Here is a 19,171-nt window from a genome sequence, read left to right as displayed (position 1 = left end):
GCTTCTGCATTTTGGCTTTTTACTGTTATTAATTTCTAGCAGTCTGTGTTATACTGATGCAACTGCATTGTGTGAGTATTTTCAGCATGCTAAGCTAGCCATGGATGTCTGATTTGAAGTGTGCAATTTGTGTCGGTTGTTTGTTTTTTATTTAAGAATTTAATATTGTTAATATAATTGAATTATACTTTTACTTCTCTGAGCAAGCATGAATTATATTTGATTTTTAAACAGTCATGTTGTAGCTCCCATTTTCTTTATTGCAGCCCAACTGAGAGATGTTGTCTACAGTACTAAACGGTACAAACCCAGACCAGAAATACTGCCAGTCAATCCAGTGAATAAATCTGATGCAACTCTACATTTAGAAAGAGGACAGGGATTTTTTGAATTTCATATCAACAAGATCACTCTGTCTTCTGCAGCTGTGCATGCTTTTGGTGACCGTGAACCTGCAACTTTTTGTTGTTTTACATTTTATGACTTCCAACTTGAAACAACTCCTGTTTTGTATGGAAATACCCAGTTATATCACTTCACTTCTCAGCATCGCGTGAAGATTGATGACTGCTTCTTGAACTACTTGAGGAGTAACAGTATCACTCTTGAGTTTCACCATGCATATGGCAGAGACCATGAAACAGTAGCAATATGCCAGGTGGCCCTCCATGAAACCCTGGAACAGAATGGGAGGATCTACGGCTCGGGGGATTTAGTCGGTAATTAACATATGAAAAAGTATTTTGTTTGGTGTGATGATGTGACCAGTAATCTATGTTTGATCACCAATTAATTTATGTATTGCTATTTAAAAAGAAAAAGGAATGGATTAAAAAAACTTTTACATTGGATGTGCAGCATTTTTGTTGATTCTAGCTCTTCAGACAGGTACAATTTTACCAATAATCAATGAGTACAAAGATGACATTAATAAAATTACCTGATGTGACATATTAGAAGTTTACTACATGCTGAAAATAGCATTAGAGAATCTTGTCTAAAAATAGCAGGAGATTCTTTGTCTTGTACAGAAGTTACTTACCAAGTGTAATTAGACAAGTAAAGGTGATTTTATTAAGATAGTATTACATTTCTCAATATAATTATATGATGACAGCGTGGAGAAAAGTAGTTAGAGCAATGTTCTTGTTTGCACTGTTGTACTACTCATATTTCACTGTTTTTCTATGAACACTGCAGAGAAGATCTTCAAAATCTGACATTCTCTTTCATTTTTCATTATTGCTTTATATGTTATTTGTGGTTTAGTTGTTTAATGCAGGCTTCCTTCATTCTCTAAGATCACTGTTTGTACAAGGTGGCTTACTTAACTACTTACTTAACTATGAAAAAATAATTTCAATCAGATCTTGTAATGAGCTTAAATGAAACTAAATTATTTTACTCTCACATATATAACTAATCTGATGAGTGTAATATGCATGAAAACCTAAAATGTTTCTGCTTTATAAGACTGTCAAATATCAGTGCTTGATACTTGGCCCAAATGTCATAGTTATCTACCCTCACCCTTCATTAATATGTAACCGAAGAAATTATGGTTGTAGTTATAACTGTTAAGTCTGCTGAAGAGGTAAGAGGTCTGCTTGTAATTAATACTCACAAAGCATCAAAAGGGCAGAAAAGGTCTGGTTACAGTAGAAAATACTTCAAATAGTAGGATCTACAGTGGGGTTTTGGTTTGGCTTTGGGATGTGTTGTTGTTTCTTTTAATTTAAATCATTGTTTTGAAGTCATTCTAAGATGAAGTGAAAGTGTGATTCCATCTTTCCTTAGGAGTGAATGGAAATGTCGAAGGTTTTGGTACTTTAGAATACTGGATCCGGTTACGAGCTCCTATGGATCGATCCATTGGTCTTTACAAAGAGAACTCCAAAGCTCGAGGGTATATAACACCCAGTTTGAGGGAAGACGGATCACCATTCCAGGTATGCTTGGTTTTGTATTACGTAGCTTTGGATTAACTCTTGGATTTTTTTATTTTTTTTTTTTCCCCATTGCATTTTCTTTTTTCCACATTGGCACAGCTGGAGTTTTGCTGAAGAGGCAAAGTCTTAAACTTCAGTTGCTTTTATAGACTGTCATTAGAACATTTGAAATTATTACATAAATATTGTATTTATTTTTCTTAACCTGTAAAAGCCAGATTTTGTTTACATTGTATCGTAGTGGATTATTCAGGAATGTTAAACCAGCCAGGTCTCAGTGAGGTATTACAGATGAAGCAATTGTTCAGAAAGTTTTAAAAGTTCATAATGTTTGCATACATTGACATTGAGATAATAAACTTTTTGTTTTTATTTCATTTATTACTTGATGAAGAGAATTATCGTGATATAAAACTTTATGTGGTAGTGATTTATTTGCTAAACTAACTGAGAAAAACAACTCTATGTCTAGCATGACTTTAATGTTCTTTACTATACAACCATGTGAGTTTATATTGAACCAAAATCTGTACTGATTCCCTAATGTATGCTGGGAAGTATGATGTACAAATTCTGTGAAGGGTCAGTGTAGGTATTTTCAGAGTATCTTTGGGCTTGACAACAGTGTAACATTTGCTTTAAATCAGTTTTTACTCAAAGGTATTTTTAACTCCAAGGTATTTTTAACTGACTCTTAAAATCTGGCCATTGTGAAATGCTCAAATCTGTAGTTTTCTCTATTTTTTTTATTGTTATTTCTAGCTACGTTACAAATCCAAACGCAGATCGAAGATAAGGCACATGGAGCAGAGCATTTTGTTGTAATTATTCTAAAACTGGAAATTCAAGCAATTGAAATATGCTGGTTGTTAAGGAGGAAATAGAACAGGAGAAATTGCAGAAATGAACAGTTTTTAAAGTAGATGTTTGAAACACTGCAGTTCTCAGAGATGCTTCATACAGAAACTGAAAGTCATGTAGAAATGGTGTAGGTGGTTACATTATGTTACAGTTTCTATTAGTCTGGAGCTGCAGAAATACCTTCAGTTGTGTGTTCCAAAATTTAGGTTTTCACTAGTTAAACACATAAATATAAAACTCCGTCCTTTATGAGTGGCAGAAATCATGGAAATGTGAACTATACATAAACTGCTATAAAGACTCTTTTTCCCAATTCTGTTTGTAGCCTAGAAATAATAGTGTAAAATGTTACACATTCAGGAAAATCTGAAACTATCATGATTGGCTGTCTCTACCAATTTCATTGTGGGTTATTTAATAAAAATATTTACCATGTTATCATGCAAAATCAAATTGATTCATGTTCCCCCAAATACCACAAGACAGAACTCTTGAGTTCCGTAAGCCAGATAATTACGTACGAAGAATGAAATTAGCTGTGACACATTAGCATAAAAGAAAGCAGAGCCTTATGGGGTGAATGTAGTTGGGGATTGCTTCTTTAAAGACAGTTGTATGATTTGGGCTTTTGTGCTGTTCTTTAATTTTTATTAATTTACCCATTTTCTTATTCCACTTCAAACATATATTTTTGCTGTTTGTGTGCTGATTTTTGTCATTTCTTAGTTAATACAAAGGTTTTGGAGAAAGAAAAGGGAAGGCAAATCTGCTGTGCTATTTTAATTATTGAACAGTACATGTATAAAGAACTGCAGTTCTTTTTGTCTTGACACAGAGTAGCTTTCAAAATCAGACTCCGTGGTTTTAAAGTGGCATAATCATTCCACTTAAAGTGGAATCATCCTTAACACTTTGCTACCATGATAATCAAATGGCAAAGAGGTCACAATATTTTAGAAGAATTAGGCAAATAATCACATTCTTGAAGGGAATAATCTCTTATCTCCTTACACCTGCAATCAAAGAGGGTTGTAGTTGAATTTATGGAATGAATTAGATTTTGGCATAGAAAGTTAAACAGTAGTTGGATGTCATCTAGATAACTTATTTGTTCTATTTATGTATCTCTTAGTATGCCGACATAAGAATTCTAATTTTTAAATTCAACTTCTTTTTCATATAAAACAGCCAATTCCCAGAACTGACCAAGTCAGCACTTCAACAGATGGCGATTTAAATGAGCTCCTTGTTACAATAAAATGTTGTAACCGTCTACAATCCCAAAAGAAACATCTTCAGCCAAATTCGTATGTTGTCTACAAGTTTTTCGATTTTGCATACCATGATACTCGCATCATTCCTAGCAGCAGCAACCCAGAAATAGATGACTGTATGTGTTTCCAAATGCCAATGACTGCAGAGTTAGACCTATACTTGAAATGGGAATCCTTAACATTTTATGTATTTGATGATGCCGAAGTGGGAGAAGATGGCTATTTAGGGAAAGCCAATGTGCCTCTTATTCCCTTAGCATCTAACAGATCTATCTCAGGTAAGAATTTGATCTCTTCAAACCTAACAAAATCTTCACTTCTTGTTTAATATATCTTTTAAATATCTTTAGAACTTCGCCTAGTGAAATTTGGAGTATCTCAAAGAATAGAGATCTACTGTCAGGTTGGCACTTGTTCCAGTGTTTGACTTCTTCTGTGATTTAAAAAAAAATAAAAAGAAGGAAAGCACCTTTTTCTTTCCAATATTTCAACTTAACTGTTGGCTCTCCTCTTCCTGCTGTGCACCCATGGTTCCATCTTTTCTACATTCTACAAGTAGTGGCTGCAGACAGCAATAACATACCTCCAGTCAGAGCTGTCTTTTCTGAAGGTCAAGCAAATCCACTTCTTTGAGGCTCTTCTATGTCATGTGCTCCAACTCCCTGAATTTCTTGGTAGTCCTCCAATTGACTTGCTCAAATGTGTCAATGTCTGTTGTTGTGCAGGAGTGGCCACGGTATTCCAGATGCCATCTCATAGGTGTTAAATAGAGTAAGAATTCTGGCTGATGGAATGTGGAGTGCAGTTGGTCTTCATTGTTGCAAAAACACAGCTTTACTGGCTCCTATTATGTTACTCAAAACAGGACCAGTTTTTTTTTTTTCTCTTCCCTGCAAGGAAGGCTGCTTGTTGCTTATCAACCCCCAGCCTCTACTGCTTCTTGAAGATATTCTGGGGCAGATGCAGGACTTTGCCTTTGCTATCATAAAACTTCAGGACTGTCAGGCCCATTTTTCCATTCTGTGTGAAATTCACCCACAAATTAATATCATTTACAAATTTGCTGTGGCATATATAATGCAAAACCTGCTTAATGATTGTTTTGATTACCAACTATAAGATGCATATGGAATTGTTTATTGAAAATTTTACGATATGATTACTGTAAAATGTAATTTATAATTACCTCCACAGAAAGGGAAAATAGGCAAAAAATTTCAAGTGAATTTAATGTTTCATCTTTGATAAATATTTGGCAATGGATGGATTTTAAAATTCAATTTATTTATTTAACAAAAATAAGTATTAGTAGAAAATGAGAATGTTTAAGTTAAAAATTTTGAACCATGTTAGTAAGAAATACTTATCTTGTATTAGGTTACCAGAGAACCTACAAGACATTTTGAAAGGATGTAGTAGTCCTGTTCATACTAAATTCTGTATTTCTGAATATCTTTAATATTAATTAGGTATACTTGACTCTAAAAAAACACAATATTGTGGCTTTATTCCAATAACGAAATACTTAGTAAAATGGGGACTGCAAAAACTGTTGTGCTTGAATCATGTTTTGCTTTGCACTGCAATTCACTGTATCCGGCCTATTCAGATGAAATTTACTTTTTGTTGTCAGGTACATTTGAAATAACAGATTCTGAAAGAAGATTTACTGGTGCTATCAGAGTTATGTTAAAGTGGAAGTTTGCCTACCAGCCACCGAGTGGAGCCGCAGTGGCTTCAGACTCAGAGAATTGCATTCAGATTAAGAAATCAGTGGCACCTAAATTAGTTTCAGAAGAAGAAACGCAACCTCCAACCGTCTCTCCTTCTTTAACTTCTTCAGTGACAGTAAGTAGTGTAACAAACTTGAAAAAGCTAAGAGATACGAAAGACCTACTGCAGCAGATCACTTAGATCTTCTCTGATGACCAGGATTTGTCCTTACTGTAAAACAGTGCGTAGTACAAATGCTTCATGTAACTTCCATCTTGGACTTCCATTGGGAAGTAAAATCTTTCTTGTATTCAGAACTTTTTGAAGATAAGCAGTAGTAACTCATTCTTTCAGATGTATGATACTGCTTAGGATAGTCCTACAAAATTTCTCACATGGAACTCACTTTGCATTCCATAGATTTTCTGTAGAGTGTTACACTTATTTGTGGCTTAATTCTGGAAGAGATCTCAGTTTTTGGGGAAATTATTCAAAGAAAAACTACATCATCTCTCCTATTTAGAATTGAAGTTAGGACCATTTCATTTGTCTAAAATGAAAAATTAGGGTCTCTCAGAATTTACTCAAGATGATTCAAATATGCCAATAAATGAACTTCACCTTTATTTTTATATTATAGGTACCCGTACCGAAACCAAGACGCCGTACAGCTCCAACAGACAAGAAAGTGTCATTTGTGAATGCCAGTTCAGTACAGGTGACAGTAAGTTTAATGTATTATGTTTGTGCATATTGAAGCAAGGAGACCTTCTTAGGTCACAGTGTGCACAAAGTGTAGAGCTAGTAATCGAGAACAGTCAGCTAAAAAAGGTGGCATGTCCAAGGCGGTGAATGATAATGTAGTACTGCATAGAGGTTAGAAAACAATACAGGCTCCTCAAAATTGCTTGCTGTCTTCTGCAGCTTTTGAGCTTCCATTTTCATGGGTTTATAGCAGATTCCCACAGGACTGGTTAACAGTCTCTGCACTGTTTCTTAGCTCTCCAGATTATTAAAGTGACTTCTATTAACCACTCACGCAAACATTTAAGTGACTGTAGAAATTAAGTTGATTGAAACCAATTTGAAGTTTTGTACCAATAGGATACAAAATTTGACACCATTCATAGTCACTTCTGCACAACAAGTTTTATCAGCTGCAACTACACATGCTATGGAAACAATTATATTTCAAGACATGCAGTAAAGTGTCTTTTGCACATCCTTCTGTAGTCTAAAAGGATCTGCATGGAAGTAATTCAAACATGCTTTAAATTTTTATTTGATTTTTAGCTGGGCACTGACTGTATTAATCACATCCTTTCATTCATTGTTGGTTCTCTAACAGTTAATGATTAAAATGTTATGAGTATTTTTGTTAATATTACGTTGCAAGTAACTTATGCATTCTTAAAAATTTGCTGTGAAGATTTTTTTTTTTCCATTTGCAAATACCTTGATTGAATTTATTTTTCAGTTGTAACATACATTTTCTGTTCACAGCTCTTTCTGCTATTGCTTAGTTTACTATGACTAGAGTTTTATTCTGAGCTTCATATCACAGACTAGAAATATGAATGAAGTACAATATGAGAGAAATCAACTGAGATGTCAGATGTATGGTTACAGGCACAACACCTTCAGCTATCTGAACAGCAGTCTCTTAAAATTTGATAATTTTTCACAAAGTATGGTTGTCTAAGGCAGAGATTTAGCTATTTGATCTCTAGCAAGAGTTGTTCATTAATGGGTGCTCAGCTGTCCTGGCTTTAAAAAAGCAAGTCTCAGTGTCTGGCTACAGACAAGAGTTCTGTACTTAATACTAAGTCACAAAGTATTTGGACTTTCTCTGAAGTCTGAATCTTGTGGTGACTCTGCTCGAATGTATTCATGCAAGACAAATGGAACAGATCAGTATCTAAAGGGGGGCCATGTAAGAAAGAAGAGAACAGATTCTTTAGCAGGGTCTATTGCGATGGGACGAGAGGAAAAAGTTTCAAACTGAAACAGGACATTTATGCTGGACATAAGGAAAAGGTTTTGTATCATAAGGATGAAGAGGTGCTGGAACAGGTTGTCCAGAGAAGTGGTGAATGCCTTATCCTTGGGAGACGTTCAAGGTCAGGCTAAGCAACCTGTATCTGTAGATGTCCCTGATCATTGCAGGGAAGTTGGACTTAAATGACCTTGAAAGGATTCCTTCCAACTCAGACGATTCTGTGATCTTAAGCACATAATTATGAGGAAAGAGGATTTACTAAAAATTGGATGAATGATTTATCTCCATTGAAATCCCAAACCATTTGTAAGAATTCTCCAGTGTTTTAGATAGAAGCTGTAGCAGAAAGTAGGAACAGCAATACTAATGCGGAGAAGCAAAGGAGGATGTAATTTCCTGTCTAAATATTTCTCCACCAGTAAATTCATACCTATATATTTTAATTATATAGTATCTAACTGGTCCAAATGCTTTGGAGGTATGAAATTATTCCATTTTTGCAGTTCTTTCTAATATGTTGCCTTTGAATTTCATATCTACGTTATCTCTTCAGTCGTACATTAAAAACTGTGCTATCATTAAGGATTATCTCATAAGTCAGACATGAAATATGAAGGGGAAAAAGTGATCCCTTCTTGTGACTTTTTCTTTTTGGTCATTAGAAAGACAGGCATATCTACTCATTTCCTTCTACGTCTGGATAAAGCTTTTGTCTTTGATTTAAAAAATTATCATCATTTAATGGGGTGGGAAATGAAGCAGAAAAGTAGTGACTTTGGAATATTGCTGAATACATAGCATTCCAAGAGCGAAGATACTGCATTAGTCCAATTGATTGTGAGAGTAAATTCTTGTGGGAAATTGGCAAGCTTTTGGTTCCAGTGGTGTAGCAAAATGTTTTTTGTTTTTTGTTTTTTTTTTTACTGCCTCTCCTTTGAGAATTGTAGGTCTTCTGCATCATTTATTTGTTACTGCACATGAAAACTTCATTGCTTCTTATACTGCCAAAACAATATAGTTGTTTAAAAGGCATAAAATATAATGAATGTGAGTGACAAATCTTCATGTTTTAAACCTTCATAATTTTCAAGATATGTTTTATGATGTTATTTATTCTTATGTTGCATGTAATATGTAAGGTTAAACAAGAAAATCTAGCAGATGTTAAGGTGGAGGAGACTGTTGAAGAAATTCAACAAGAGAAAGAAGACCATTCATGTTTGCCAGAAGAGCAGCTGTCTGGCCAAGGCTCAGTTACCTCTGGAAATGAGACAGAAATATCTGAAGAACTGGAATCAGAAGGTAGAATTCATTCTTTATGAATAAGTGGCTATATTTCCTTAATAAATCTGTCTCTTTCTTTTTTTTCCCTCTCATTTCTTACTAGCAGTGGGAGCTGCCTCATTATGAGAAGGTTCATGACAGAAATGATATTCTGGTGTACTTTTAGCTGTAGATGGGTGGTGGATATGGTAGTGTTATTTTCATCCCAAATGGAAACTGTATTGTAATGGAATGCAAAAATCTGGTATCTGACCCAGATTCATAAAAAATTAAAAGAAAGCTGGCTTCTATTTTGAATGTCTTCGTATTCTCTCTTAGAACTACACTGTTATAAAGACTGTTTTAATGAACAGGCTCCTTTTGTCTGCAGCTAACAGCCGGTGCTGATACTGGAAACCCTTTCAGGCTGTGAAAGGACAGTCTGCCTTATCACATCTATGGCATAAAGTTGTTAAGAAGCAGATTTATTTCAAGATTATAACAGCTGGGTCACTGGTTCCACCTTTGAGCTAAACTGTGTGTTAGTAAAATAAGCCATATCTAAAATAGGGAAACAAACAGGATGTTAAAATTTAACATTACTGTTTACAGCTTCTGCATAAGAATTCATTAGTAAAATTGGAAATCAAGGTGTTGAATCCCTATTGCGTTTTTAAGTAATTTGTTTCAGAAAGGAGGGGCCTGAATGCTCTAGAAAATAATTACCTGCATTACAGAATTACTGTATTTAAGAAAAAAAGAATATTTCTTTGGCTGTGTATGGTATAAAACCTAATCATAGAAGAGCTAAAAATTCAGGCCGTGTCCTTTTTTAAGCTAACTGATATTTATACTTAAGTTCCTCACAGGACTTGTATCGTTGTACTTAAAAATGATACTTTACTTAACTCTAGTTAAGTAAACAACTACTTAACAACTTAACTTTAATCTTGGAAACGTTCATATTTTTTTAGAAAACAAGAAGAACAGGCAACAACAATGTAGTCCATTAATAGTTTGTCAGTTTGCCACTCCTGCCTTCCGCAAGGAAGTGCTTTACTGGACACCATTGTACAGTGTTTATTAGGAGTAGCTAATATATCACTGTCATGTTTTCCAGCAAATCTCAGATTCACTACAGACACAGTGTTTTTTAACTACATTTTTTTATTTATTTTAGCAGATGAAGATGATAGACACACAAATGATTCCATTGAATCGGAAACTGACAGCGACGACTGTATTGTTACAAGTCCAATATCCAAAAATATTATACAGGTCAGTTGGAGTGTTTTATGGCGATCTGCTAAATCTAAGAAAAAAAAAAAGTCAAGCCTGACTATATATCTAGCACTGGTATGGCCTCACCTTGAATACTGTGTGCAGTTCTGGATTCCATAATATATATATAAATGAAGTTAAGCTACTTGAAAGCATCCAGAGGGCAACAAAGTTCATAAAAGGGCTGGAAGGCACTTCCTGTGAGGAGTGGCTCACTTGAGTTTTCTGGAGGAAACATTACTTGCAGGTTATCTCATTGCTCTCTGCATCCTCCTGAGGATGGGAAGTGGAGAGAAAGGCGCTGGTATTTTTAACTTCTGATTAGCCCTGATGTGGGCAGGCAGTTTAACTTAGATGGCCTTTGAAGGTCTCATACAGTTTAACTGTTCTATTCTATGACATGATTTGTTTTTGTATGTTTCTGAACATTTTGGTTCCTTTAACTCTATTTGCTGTTCTTTAGCAACCTGATTTGTTGTCATTGTTACCAGTGTTGCAATTTGATTTTTGCTGCCAGAAAAACCTTGGTTCCCATGTCTGGGATTTCCATTTATTATCCTTCCCTGTGTTGAGTCAACCAAAAACAAACTGTAGAAAATTAGGAGATTTATTAATAATTACTGGTATCTTTCTGTGCTGCATTTGTTATGACCAACAAAACCTTGGAACTACAGATTTCTAATTAGTGTAAATCTGAGATCAAATTTTAGTAAGGACAAAATCTCCCTAAGCATGTTCTAATATGAATGTCTGAAGATCTTTATTTCATTCTTCAGTCCTCCTTCAGTCTTGTCTTTGCCACACTTAAGAAAATGTGTGTTTTTTTACTTTTGGTGCTTTTAGAGAAGGGAAAAAAAAATAATTGGTCACAGTCTGTAGTACATCTACTGACTCATCCCAGTATATTCATTTGATTAAATGTTGTTAAAATTGCATAAGCTTGAGGCTGTTAATAGTGTGGAAACCTTGCATGCGTTCCAATGCAGCCAAATAGATTTCTTTGACTTCACAATAATTTAAAAACTAAAGATTGGTTTTCAAAAAAGTTTGTGCAGGTACAGTATCATTTCAGAGCACATTTTTTGTGCTTCCATTTGTGTGCATGTAAATGTAGCATTCTTTTGGCTTGTCCTAAAAACCTGCAATTAATGAGCATAGAGTCATGTATATGAAATACAACAACATAATACCATTGTGGAAAATGTACTTCAAACAGTATTTCAGTAGTATAGTTCTTTATAAAGATGAGACCATTTAGTACTTCTATAATATAATTTATGCAATGTTCACCAAACAATATTGAAAAGCAGGCATCTAGCACTTGAAATTGATTGCAGTACTTCTAATAGTTAAGACTTCTCTGGACTGTCCTAGTCTCCTTTTATAGGAGTAAGGATATGCCATACTGTTATATCCTGTCAGCCTAGATGTAATTTGATTTTTCTGTTTGTTATTTAAGTAAAGGCTCTTGAAATTTAGCCAAGTAAGTAGCAATTTTAGGCAATGTTTCTCAGGAGAAATATTGCTTTTTTTTTTTTTTAAATTGTAGAAGGGTTTTAGAAATGCTAAATGTCACCAGTTACATCAGCTAGAGGGAGATTAAGAAGGTATTTTCGAAAATGAAACATTCTAAAAACATATGTATAAACATTGCATTTCCATCTGTAACTTTGAGAACTTAAATGACTGCTACTCATCTGTACCAAGTCAAACAATAATAGGGTTTATCTGTGCATTCCTTATCATCCTCTATTTCATGTTATCAAAACCATGGGAAAACATTTCTGAGCGAGTAGAGAGTTCAAGTTTCCCTCTTTGTAGATCTGTTCATCAGGTAACAAAGTGCAAGAAGAGTGGATAATAAAATTAAAGCTATAGGTTATGAAGGCAACACGATACAAATTTGATTTTAAAATTAGGCATCGATGTATTTGAAATTTCTAGTTTACCAAATGCAGCATGTGAAAGTTGGTACTTAATTCATATTTTTAAAAAGATTAAAAACCAATGCCTTTTATCTTGTGAGATAAGTATCCTGCTGGTAATCAAACAGTGTAAATAAGTCTTGTGATTTTAAGTGATTGTTATGCTAATTATCCTATGAATCTAAGTTGTATGCCAAACTGTTTAAGCTACTTAAGATCATACTGTTTCTTTTTTGCATGTTGCAAATTAGACAGTTCATGGTTATTTCTCAGAGATGTTGATCATAAAGGGAATCTAACAGATTTTCCACTACTTAGCTGTACCACTTGCTTCTTTCTCTTTTCTTCTTGTCTATGATGTATAATTAATCATAGATTACTTCATTTTGTTTCATTTCATTTACAACATTTATGAGCTTCACTTTGTCGGTATGAAATGCTTGTCCCCTTCTTTCCTTTCCAAAGTGGTGTAATTAGTGTTAGCATCTTTTTTAACAGGCTACATAAAGTTTAGTGGCTGGATTAAATCAAGTCATTAACATAATGTGCTATACAATTTGCCCCTATCTCTTTTCGTTTCCAGCACATCAAAGTGCCAGAGAGTGCCAGTGTAATTGGGCCTTGCTAGCTTGTCAGGTTCAGTCAGGCTGATGGCTGCTGCTTTTACTGAAAAGCTTCCAGGCATGATAATTAATAGAGAAAAGAAGTCTGAGAAATGTAAAAGTTTGGACAGTTCTCTATGAATATTTCATACATTTGAATAATCAGAAGTTAACATTATCAATTTGATGTATAATACGTTGATTAAAAGCCTTGTTTCAGATCCTCAAAATAGACATCAAAACTGGAAATTTGCATTTTCTTTGGCATGGTCTTTATATTAAAAAAACCTCTTTTCGCATTCACTCCTCCTCCCTTTCACCCCTATGTCTGCACTTAATCTGTAGAGGAGATAATACGGCATTCAGTTATCACAATATAATTTACTGCTGTCAGCTTCCAACTTAAAATATGCCCATAAGGCAATTACTGGCAAAACCAGTTCATTTGGTGGTGGTCCCACTTTTTTTTTTCTTTAGGTGTGCTTACATCTCTGTATTTCACTGCAGATACTGAGAGTGCATTATCTTGCACTCAGAGGTTTATTGAAAGTTGTCATTGTTGGTTCATTTTAGATCTCTGGGTTTCATTTAGATACTGAAGTCTCTTAAAAGCTATTAACAAGCATCAGCAATTGATTGTGATTCATCTGTGCAATGCAATGGTTGTGGAAAGTTGGGAATATTTAAACGAAGTTTATGTATAGGAAAGCTATAAATACTTTTTATTGTGCCTTTTTTGTACAGTTCCGTAAATATTGCACTTACTCCTGTGAAATATCTCCATTCATTGAAGAAAAGGTGATTTGGGCATCATTTGCTATTTTAAACTTTGACTTCCTGATAACTACAGCAGTTAGTTTATCAAAACAAGAACTAGAACTCATGAAGCAGAACTGTTTATTGAGGCAAAGTGTGAGTTATTTATTAAGGCATTGTAGTCACTATTGTCAAAGTGAACCGATGGGTCTAAAATGAAAAATCAGCATTAGCTGTTCTCCATTTTTAAGATCACTGTGGGCTGTATTCTGGTCCTACTGTACTATGGTCACTGTTAGACAGGAACTGTAATCAAAAAGAGAAATAATCCAGGACAGAACTTGGTGTTTTTTGCTGATAAAGCTTGAGCATTGCATGGGATTAGAAACTAAATTTGGGTTTTCATTATCTGGAATACTTTAGCAAGAACTTTTTTCATGTTGTGGGTAGTGTAAGGGAGACTCATATTCCATTAATTTTTATATTGTCTTCAAACAAGAGCATAATGGGAGATTGGGGATCCTTCACAAATGTAATGTCTTAGCATCTAATTAAAGAATAACTTTATTAAAAATATGCCATCTGTTGTATTTTGTCACTCTAACTTCCCTCTTAGCAAATGGAAAAGCTATACTGATACTTCATTCCTACCAGGCTTTTTTCCTAAATGGCTTTTATTTCACATAGAAATTTAAAAAAAAAAATGTATTATTGAAATCAAATCAAAGTCTATGATCCACATAAAGAGAGCATATAGAAGCCAGAATCCTGTCATGTTTGTTTTTCTGTAGGCTTTTTTTACATATTACTGTTACTTTTTGTTTAATCTTATTTCTGTAGTTTAAATGTTGATGAGTAGGAACACAGCTGAACTGTATAGAATAAGTGCTCTTTTTGTTAAGCATTTTTGTCTTTTATGCTTATTTAGCTAAGGATCATGCTTCACAAATTGAAGATGTGTTAAGGCTTTTACAGAGCACTGGAATTAGGGAGTTTTGTGACCAGTTGCTACTAATGTGTAGCTAACTGGCTTCCAGTTTTGATCCTATTGGTATTTGATACTCAGTTATCTGGTAGCATAAAGTTGGAGTGTTGAAACACTGAAGGAAAAACAAAAAAAGGAAGTGTCTTGGAGGGAGTGCAATAGATAGATGGCTATAGGTTGGTACAGGACTGCAACAGTACCGCTTTCATAGGGGTGGCTGGGTTGCACTGAACCTTGGTGCTGTGCCAATTTCATAGTGCTGCGTTCTACTCATAAAACATGGCAAAGGCTGGAGGTCCTACAAGGGCTGTGTGTGCCTTTCCCTTCTTCAACAGCAAGTTGGACTCTAAAACAGCTATTAAACGGGTGACAAAGTGGTCACTCCATGTTTAAGAGAGTCTGAAGTGGGTGCACTTCTGTAATCCTATCCATTAGAAGAATGAAAAGGGAGTATTGCTGTACCCTACTTTCTTTCCTCACATCTACACGATTATGAGAAAAATAAGAAAATACATGTTCATCTTGACATGAAAAATGGTACAGAAAGAAGGAATATTGCCATAGACTAAGAATCTTGCCTGTATTTCTTTTCCCTCATACTGAACCAGTTTCTCAGAAGTAATCATTGAAAGTTTTGTTTTGGAATTCTTTTTATTTTTATAGGTATATCCAATTTTTCTGTTAGAGGAAATTTCTTACTAGACTTCTGTTTAAAATATTTGAAGAAGAATTTTATTCCTTTCAAAATATAACTGTGCAAAACACTGATCAAGACAAGCTGTCCATTTTTCACTTGAATGGTAACTAATAAGACCAAGGCAAAAGAAGAAGCAAAACGAAGCAGAAAACCTTAAAGATTTAAATTGAAATACTTCAGTCTACATCATATAAGTGTAAATAGTTGTTTAAAAATTAATTCCTATCATATATTGCATGATATGTATATTTCCACAGGCCACATAATATAACTGATTTATATTAGTAGTGAAATATGACATAGTAGCAATGCTGTTCTTTATCAGTCCTGCATTTTTATTTGCAAATTTTTAAGTCAGCTTCTGTTCTCCTTTATATATGCTGTATTTGTGCTTAATATTAATAAAATGAGGGCTTTGTTTTTTGTGTGTTTACCACAGAAGTAATAATAATGACAACTTTGTAATAGTTACAACTTTGTAATAGTATGACTGAGTTATTTGTTCTGTTCTGAGTTAGCAGTACTGTCAATACCTGGATTTATCTTGCTCTCCTTAAAAAAAACTATAACATTTTTTGCTTACAGTGTGCAATTACAAGGGTTAATTATGTCAAACAAGTTCAAGTGATGTAAAAGAACCAGTTAATAATATAGGCTATGGTATTTGGAGTTGATTCCTAAACTACAGCCTGTACAAACTAGCTTGATGTAGCTGCTAAATAGTTTGGGGCAAACAAACCTCAACATATCACTTAAAATACAGATGCTAATACATCTGTTCAGTGCAAGAAGAAAAGAGTTGTTTCTGAAGTAAGATTAGACAATGGAGCCAATTTCATTTTTTATGCATGTGAATGTAGAGTGCTTGAGGTTATTAGTTGAAACTGAGTAACCTTTCCAGGCTTTCATCTCTTTCTTTTCAAATTTGAATATGAAAAGCATATTCAAGTCAAAGACCATCACTTTAATGACATTTGGCAGTCATTTGATTTATTAGATTTTAGAAAAAAAATTTCCTTTAAATATTTCATCATTCTATGCTAATCCTAGTAATATTGCCAGCTGAAGCCATGTACCTGGATTAGTGGAGACAGAATGGTGTGGAATTTTCTCTGTCATCCTAGTAAAATTTCCATGAATCTACTGAATAATAAAACAACCTTATTGAAATATTCAGATTTGGGTTTTTAGTTAAAGTGTCTTAGGATACATAATAAAAGGAAATGTCTTTTGAAAGGAGGGGGTAAAATTACTTCATCAAATATTGAAAGGGCTTGACAGCAATGGAAATTGTTCTATATGATGGATATTTTTACAATAGAATACACCTGCTTTTCAGTTTGATTAATAATATAATTTGCTTGGAAAAACACAGGCTATCTCCATAATAAATTAGTGCATTGATTTGCAGTTCTGACACTGAATCTAGAATGCAGATCTTTTGAATAAAATTTTTTGCTTCAAATGACCTACGTTTACCATAAGGTCTCATTGAAATATTTACTAGGGGAAATATTTCTAATAAAGTTGTGAAGATGAAAAGAAAAAAATAAGAAAATATAAATGTATTTTTTTAAATGCTTCTGTACTGCAAGGAGCTTTGTTTATTGTTTGAAGACTCTCATCTTTGAATGCTCATCTATGTACTTCAACTTTGAAATTGTAGTGGCTTTTTTTTCTTTTTTTTTAATTTTTAAATCACAGTTACCTAGGGAAATAGCTGTGACTCTACCTGTCAGATCTGACATTTCTACTTAAAGACAATAATACTTATTAAAATATACTTGTAAGCAAATAATACAGACGTTGCTAGGTGATATGAAACAATTTCTATAAGCAATAGAAAAAAATGTCATTTTAGCTAAAGGTGCTGATGGAGACCAATTGGAATAGTTTATTATCATATTGTTAATTTTACCATTTAGTGGTATTTGATTTTACTAGACAAGTTCAGTGTGTGAAATTGAATTCCATATATGTACAGTGTTACTTAATATGCCCAAGTACTTTGTGATTTGACTTTGTCATTTTATTGAACTAACTGTAGTACAGTCTGCAATAGGCATGGAAGTCTAAAAGTTCTCCTTCACTGGCAAATTCCTGTTACCTCGTATTTCTGAGCCTATTTCAGGTGGCTGTGGGAAGAAGCTACAGATGACTTTGTTTATCGTTATAAATAATGGCAACTGAAATCCGTAGTTCAGATATAATTAATGTATGAAGATAGCCCCACCTTATCCTTCTCCAGCAGAGTATGACTATTAAAAAAAAAGTGTTTTCAACACCACTTGTAAATCAGTATCTGTTCCAGCAATACTCTCAACTTCAAACCCTAGGGCTTTAGAATCTCATTGTGTCCATGTCAAAATCAATCAGTAAATGTTCATACAAAGCACCCAATGTTTTACACGTGTATGTTTGTGTTTCAGTTAGCACTTCAAGAAAAGAAAAATAATTCGTATTTGTGTTTTGTCTTTAAACAGGCAACTGAAAAAATCCGGATTGAAATTATATCGTTTTGTCTTTTTGAGTCACGAATTGTAGAAGATGAAACAATACAACAACTGTTTGTAGAATGCAGATTTTACAATTTCACTGCACACGAGACCCCAGTGTCACTTCCGAAACCACCAAGTGGACGCAGGGTTCACTATAACTATGGCAGTGGTAAGTGTAATGAATTTCTAATCAGATTTATTTTCTTCTTTAAATTTTCTTCTAAATCAAAGCCTATCAGTAAAGTCTAAGTCCTTTATATGGTAGTTGGATTTATTTGTGTTCCAGTTGTATTTGTTTGGTTCCCAAATATTTTCAGAACTGTTACAAATTTTCTCAAGAAATGCTAGGGTTGCAACTAGCTAATAAAAAATAAACTGTTGAATTATGTTTCTGTAAGAAATAATGATAGTACAGCATACGTAAGCATACTGTTAGTCTAGAATTTTCAAAAATAGATTTCATATAACTCAAATTAGGTATTTCTGAATAAAAAAAACGAACTGATGTCTTTATTGGTACCTGATGACACAGCAGATGAGCATTCCCTATAACTATACACAACTAAAACAGTTCAAAAGAGAAAGAGGACTTGACCATTGCTTGGTATTATCCAGTAGTCCCTTAGTATGGACTTTTTGAAGTGGTTTATTCAGCAGTGTTTAATGCTAATACCTTGTTGTATTCTTCAAATTACTTAATCTTGCATCCTCCATGCTATTTTCTGAAAAGCACCTGAAATACGTAATGTTATAATGATTGAGAAACAGCTTCTATTAATTATTTTTCCAGCAATTCCATGGTATTTCAATTTACTTATTCATTAACATTTTGTTTAATTTTTTGCTATTAAATTCTACTACATTTAAGAGTCGGTCCGGGTGCTTCGTGTTGTCTTGAGCATTAATTAAGTAATGTATTTTTAACTTAGAATATCTTGGAGAAGATGAATCATTTTGCTATTTGGAAACACCGCTATTAGACACATTTGTATTAAGGATTCTTTTGAAAATAGTTTTTTTTCTTAAATGGCTTTGTAAATCGTATTGCAGTCAGATCTTTAAAACCATAATTCTGATTTTTAGAAGGAGACTGCAAAGATTTTTTTTCTATTAATTTATATCCTTCTAATATTCACAAACTATTGAATTACCCCCAAGTTGAAGATTGTAACCCCTGTAGATGTTGCATCGAGAATTTTCTTCGCTATTGTGCAAATGCTTATATGAGGGAAAATATAGGATGGCTTGAAATGCTTTAATTTCTGTAACTTTGAGGAAGACACTAATCTTTGTATGGCTTTAGGAAAAACAAACACCAAAAAGTAGAGAACACTACAAACTGCATTTCATTTGCTGAGGCTTACTTCC

The 19,171-nt window shown here is 33.9% G+C and overlaps 1 protein-coding gene across 5 annotated transcripts in view; it reads left to right on the top strand.

Annotated features, from left to right (window-relative positions):
* RPGRIP1L (RPGRIP1 like) overlaps nucleotides 1–19,171 on the top strand; it is a 59,608-nt gene that overhangs the window by 28,115 nt on the left and 12,322 nt on the right. For 3 of the 5 annotated variants that reach the window (XM_048958916.1, XM_048958912.1, XM_048958917.1), the window contains exons 14-21: nucleotides 267–719; nucleotides 1,798–1,949; nucleotides 3,999–4,362; nucleotides 5,718–5,932; nucleotides 6,438–6,521; nucleotides 8,936–9,098; nucleotides 10,240–10,337; nucleotides 17,789–17,972. In XM_048958916.1, coding sequence (XP_048814873.1) covers nucleotides 267–719; nucleotides 1,798–1,949; nucleotides 3,999–4,362; nucleotides 5,718–5,932; nucleotides 6,438–6,521; nucleotides 8,936–9,098; nucleotides 10,240–10,337; nucleotides 17,789–17,972 — 1,713 coding nt within the window. The remainder of the gene's footprint in view (nucleotides 1–266; nucleotides 720–1,797; nucleotides 1,950–3,998; nucleotides 4,363–5,717; nucleotides 5,933–6,437; nucleotides 6,522–8,935; nucleotides 9,099–10,239; nucleotides 10,338–17,788; nucleotides 17,973–19,171) is intronic. The other 2 variants (XM_048958913.1, XM_048958915.1) reach the window with 2 other exon arrangements.

This window comes from Lagopus muta, chromosome 12 (assembly GCF_023343835.1).
Source record: "Lagopus muta isolate bLagMut1 chromosome 12, bLagMut1 primary, whole genome shotgun sequence".
Lineage (NCBI taxonomy): Eukaryota > Metazoa > Chordata > Aves > Galliformes > Phasianidae > Lagopus > Lagopus muta.
Note: the sequence above shows the minus strand (reverse complement) of the source record. Positions and strands in the feature narration are given on the sequence as shown.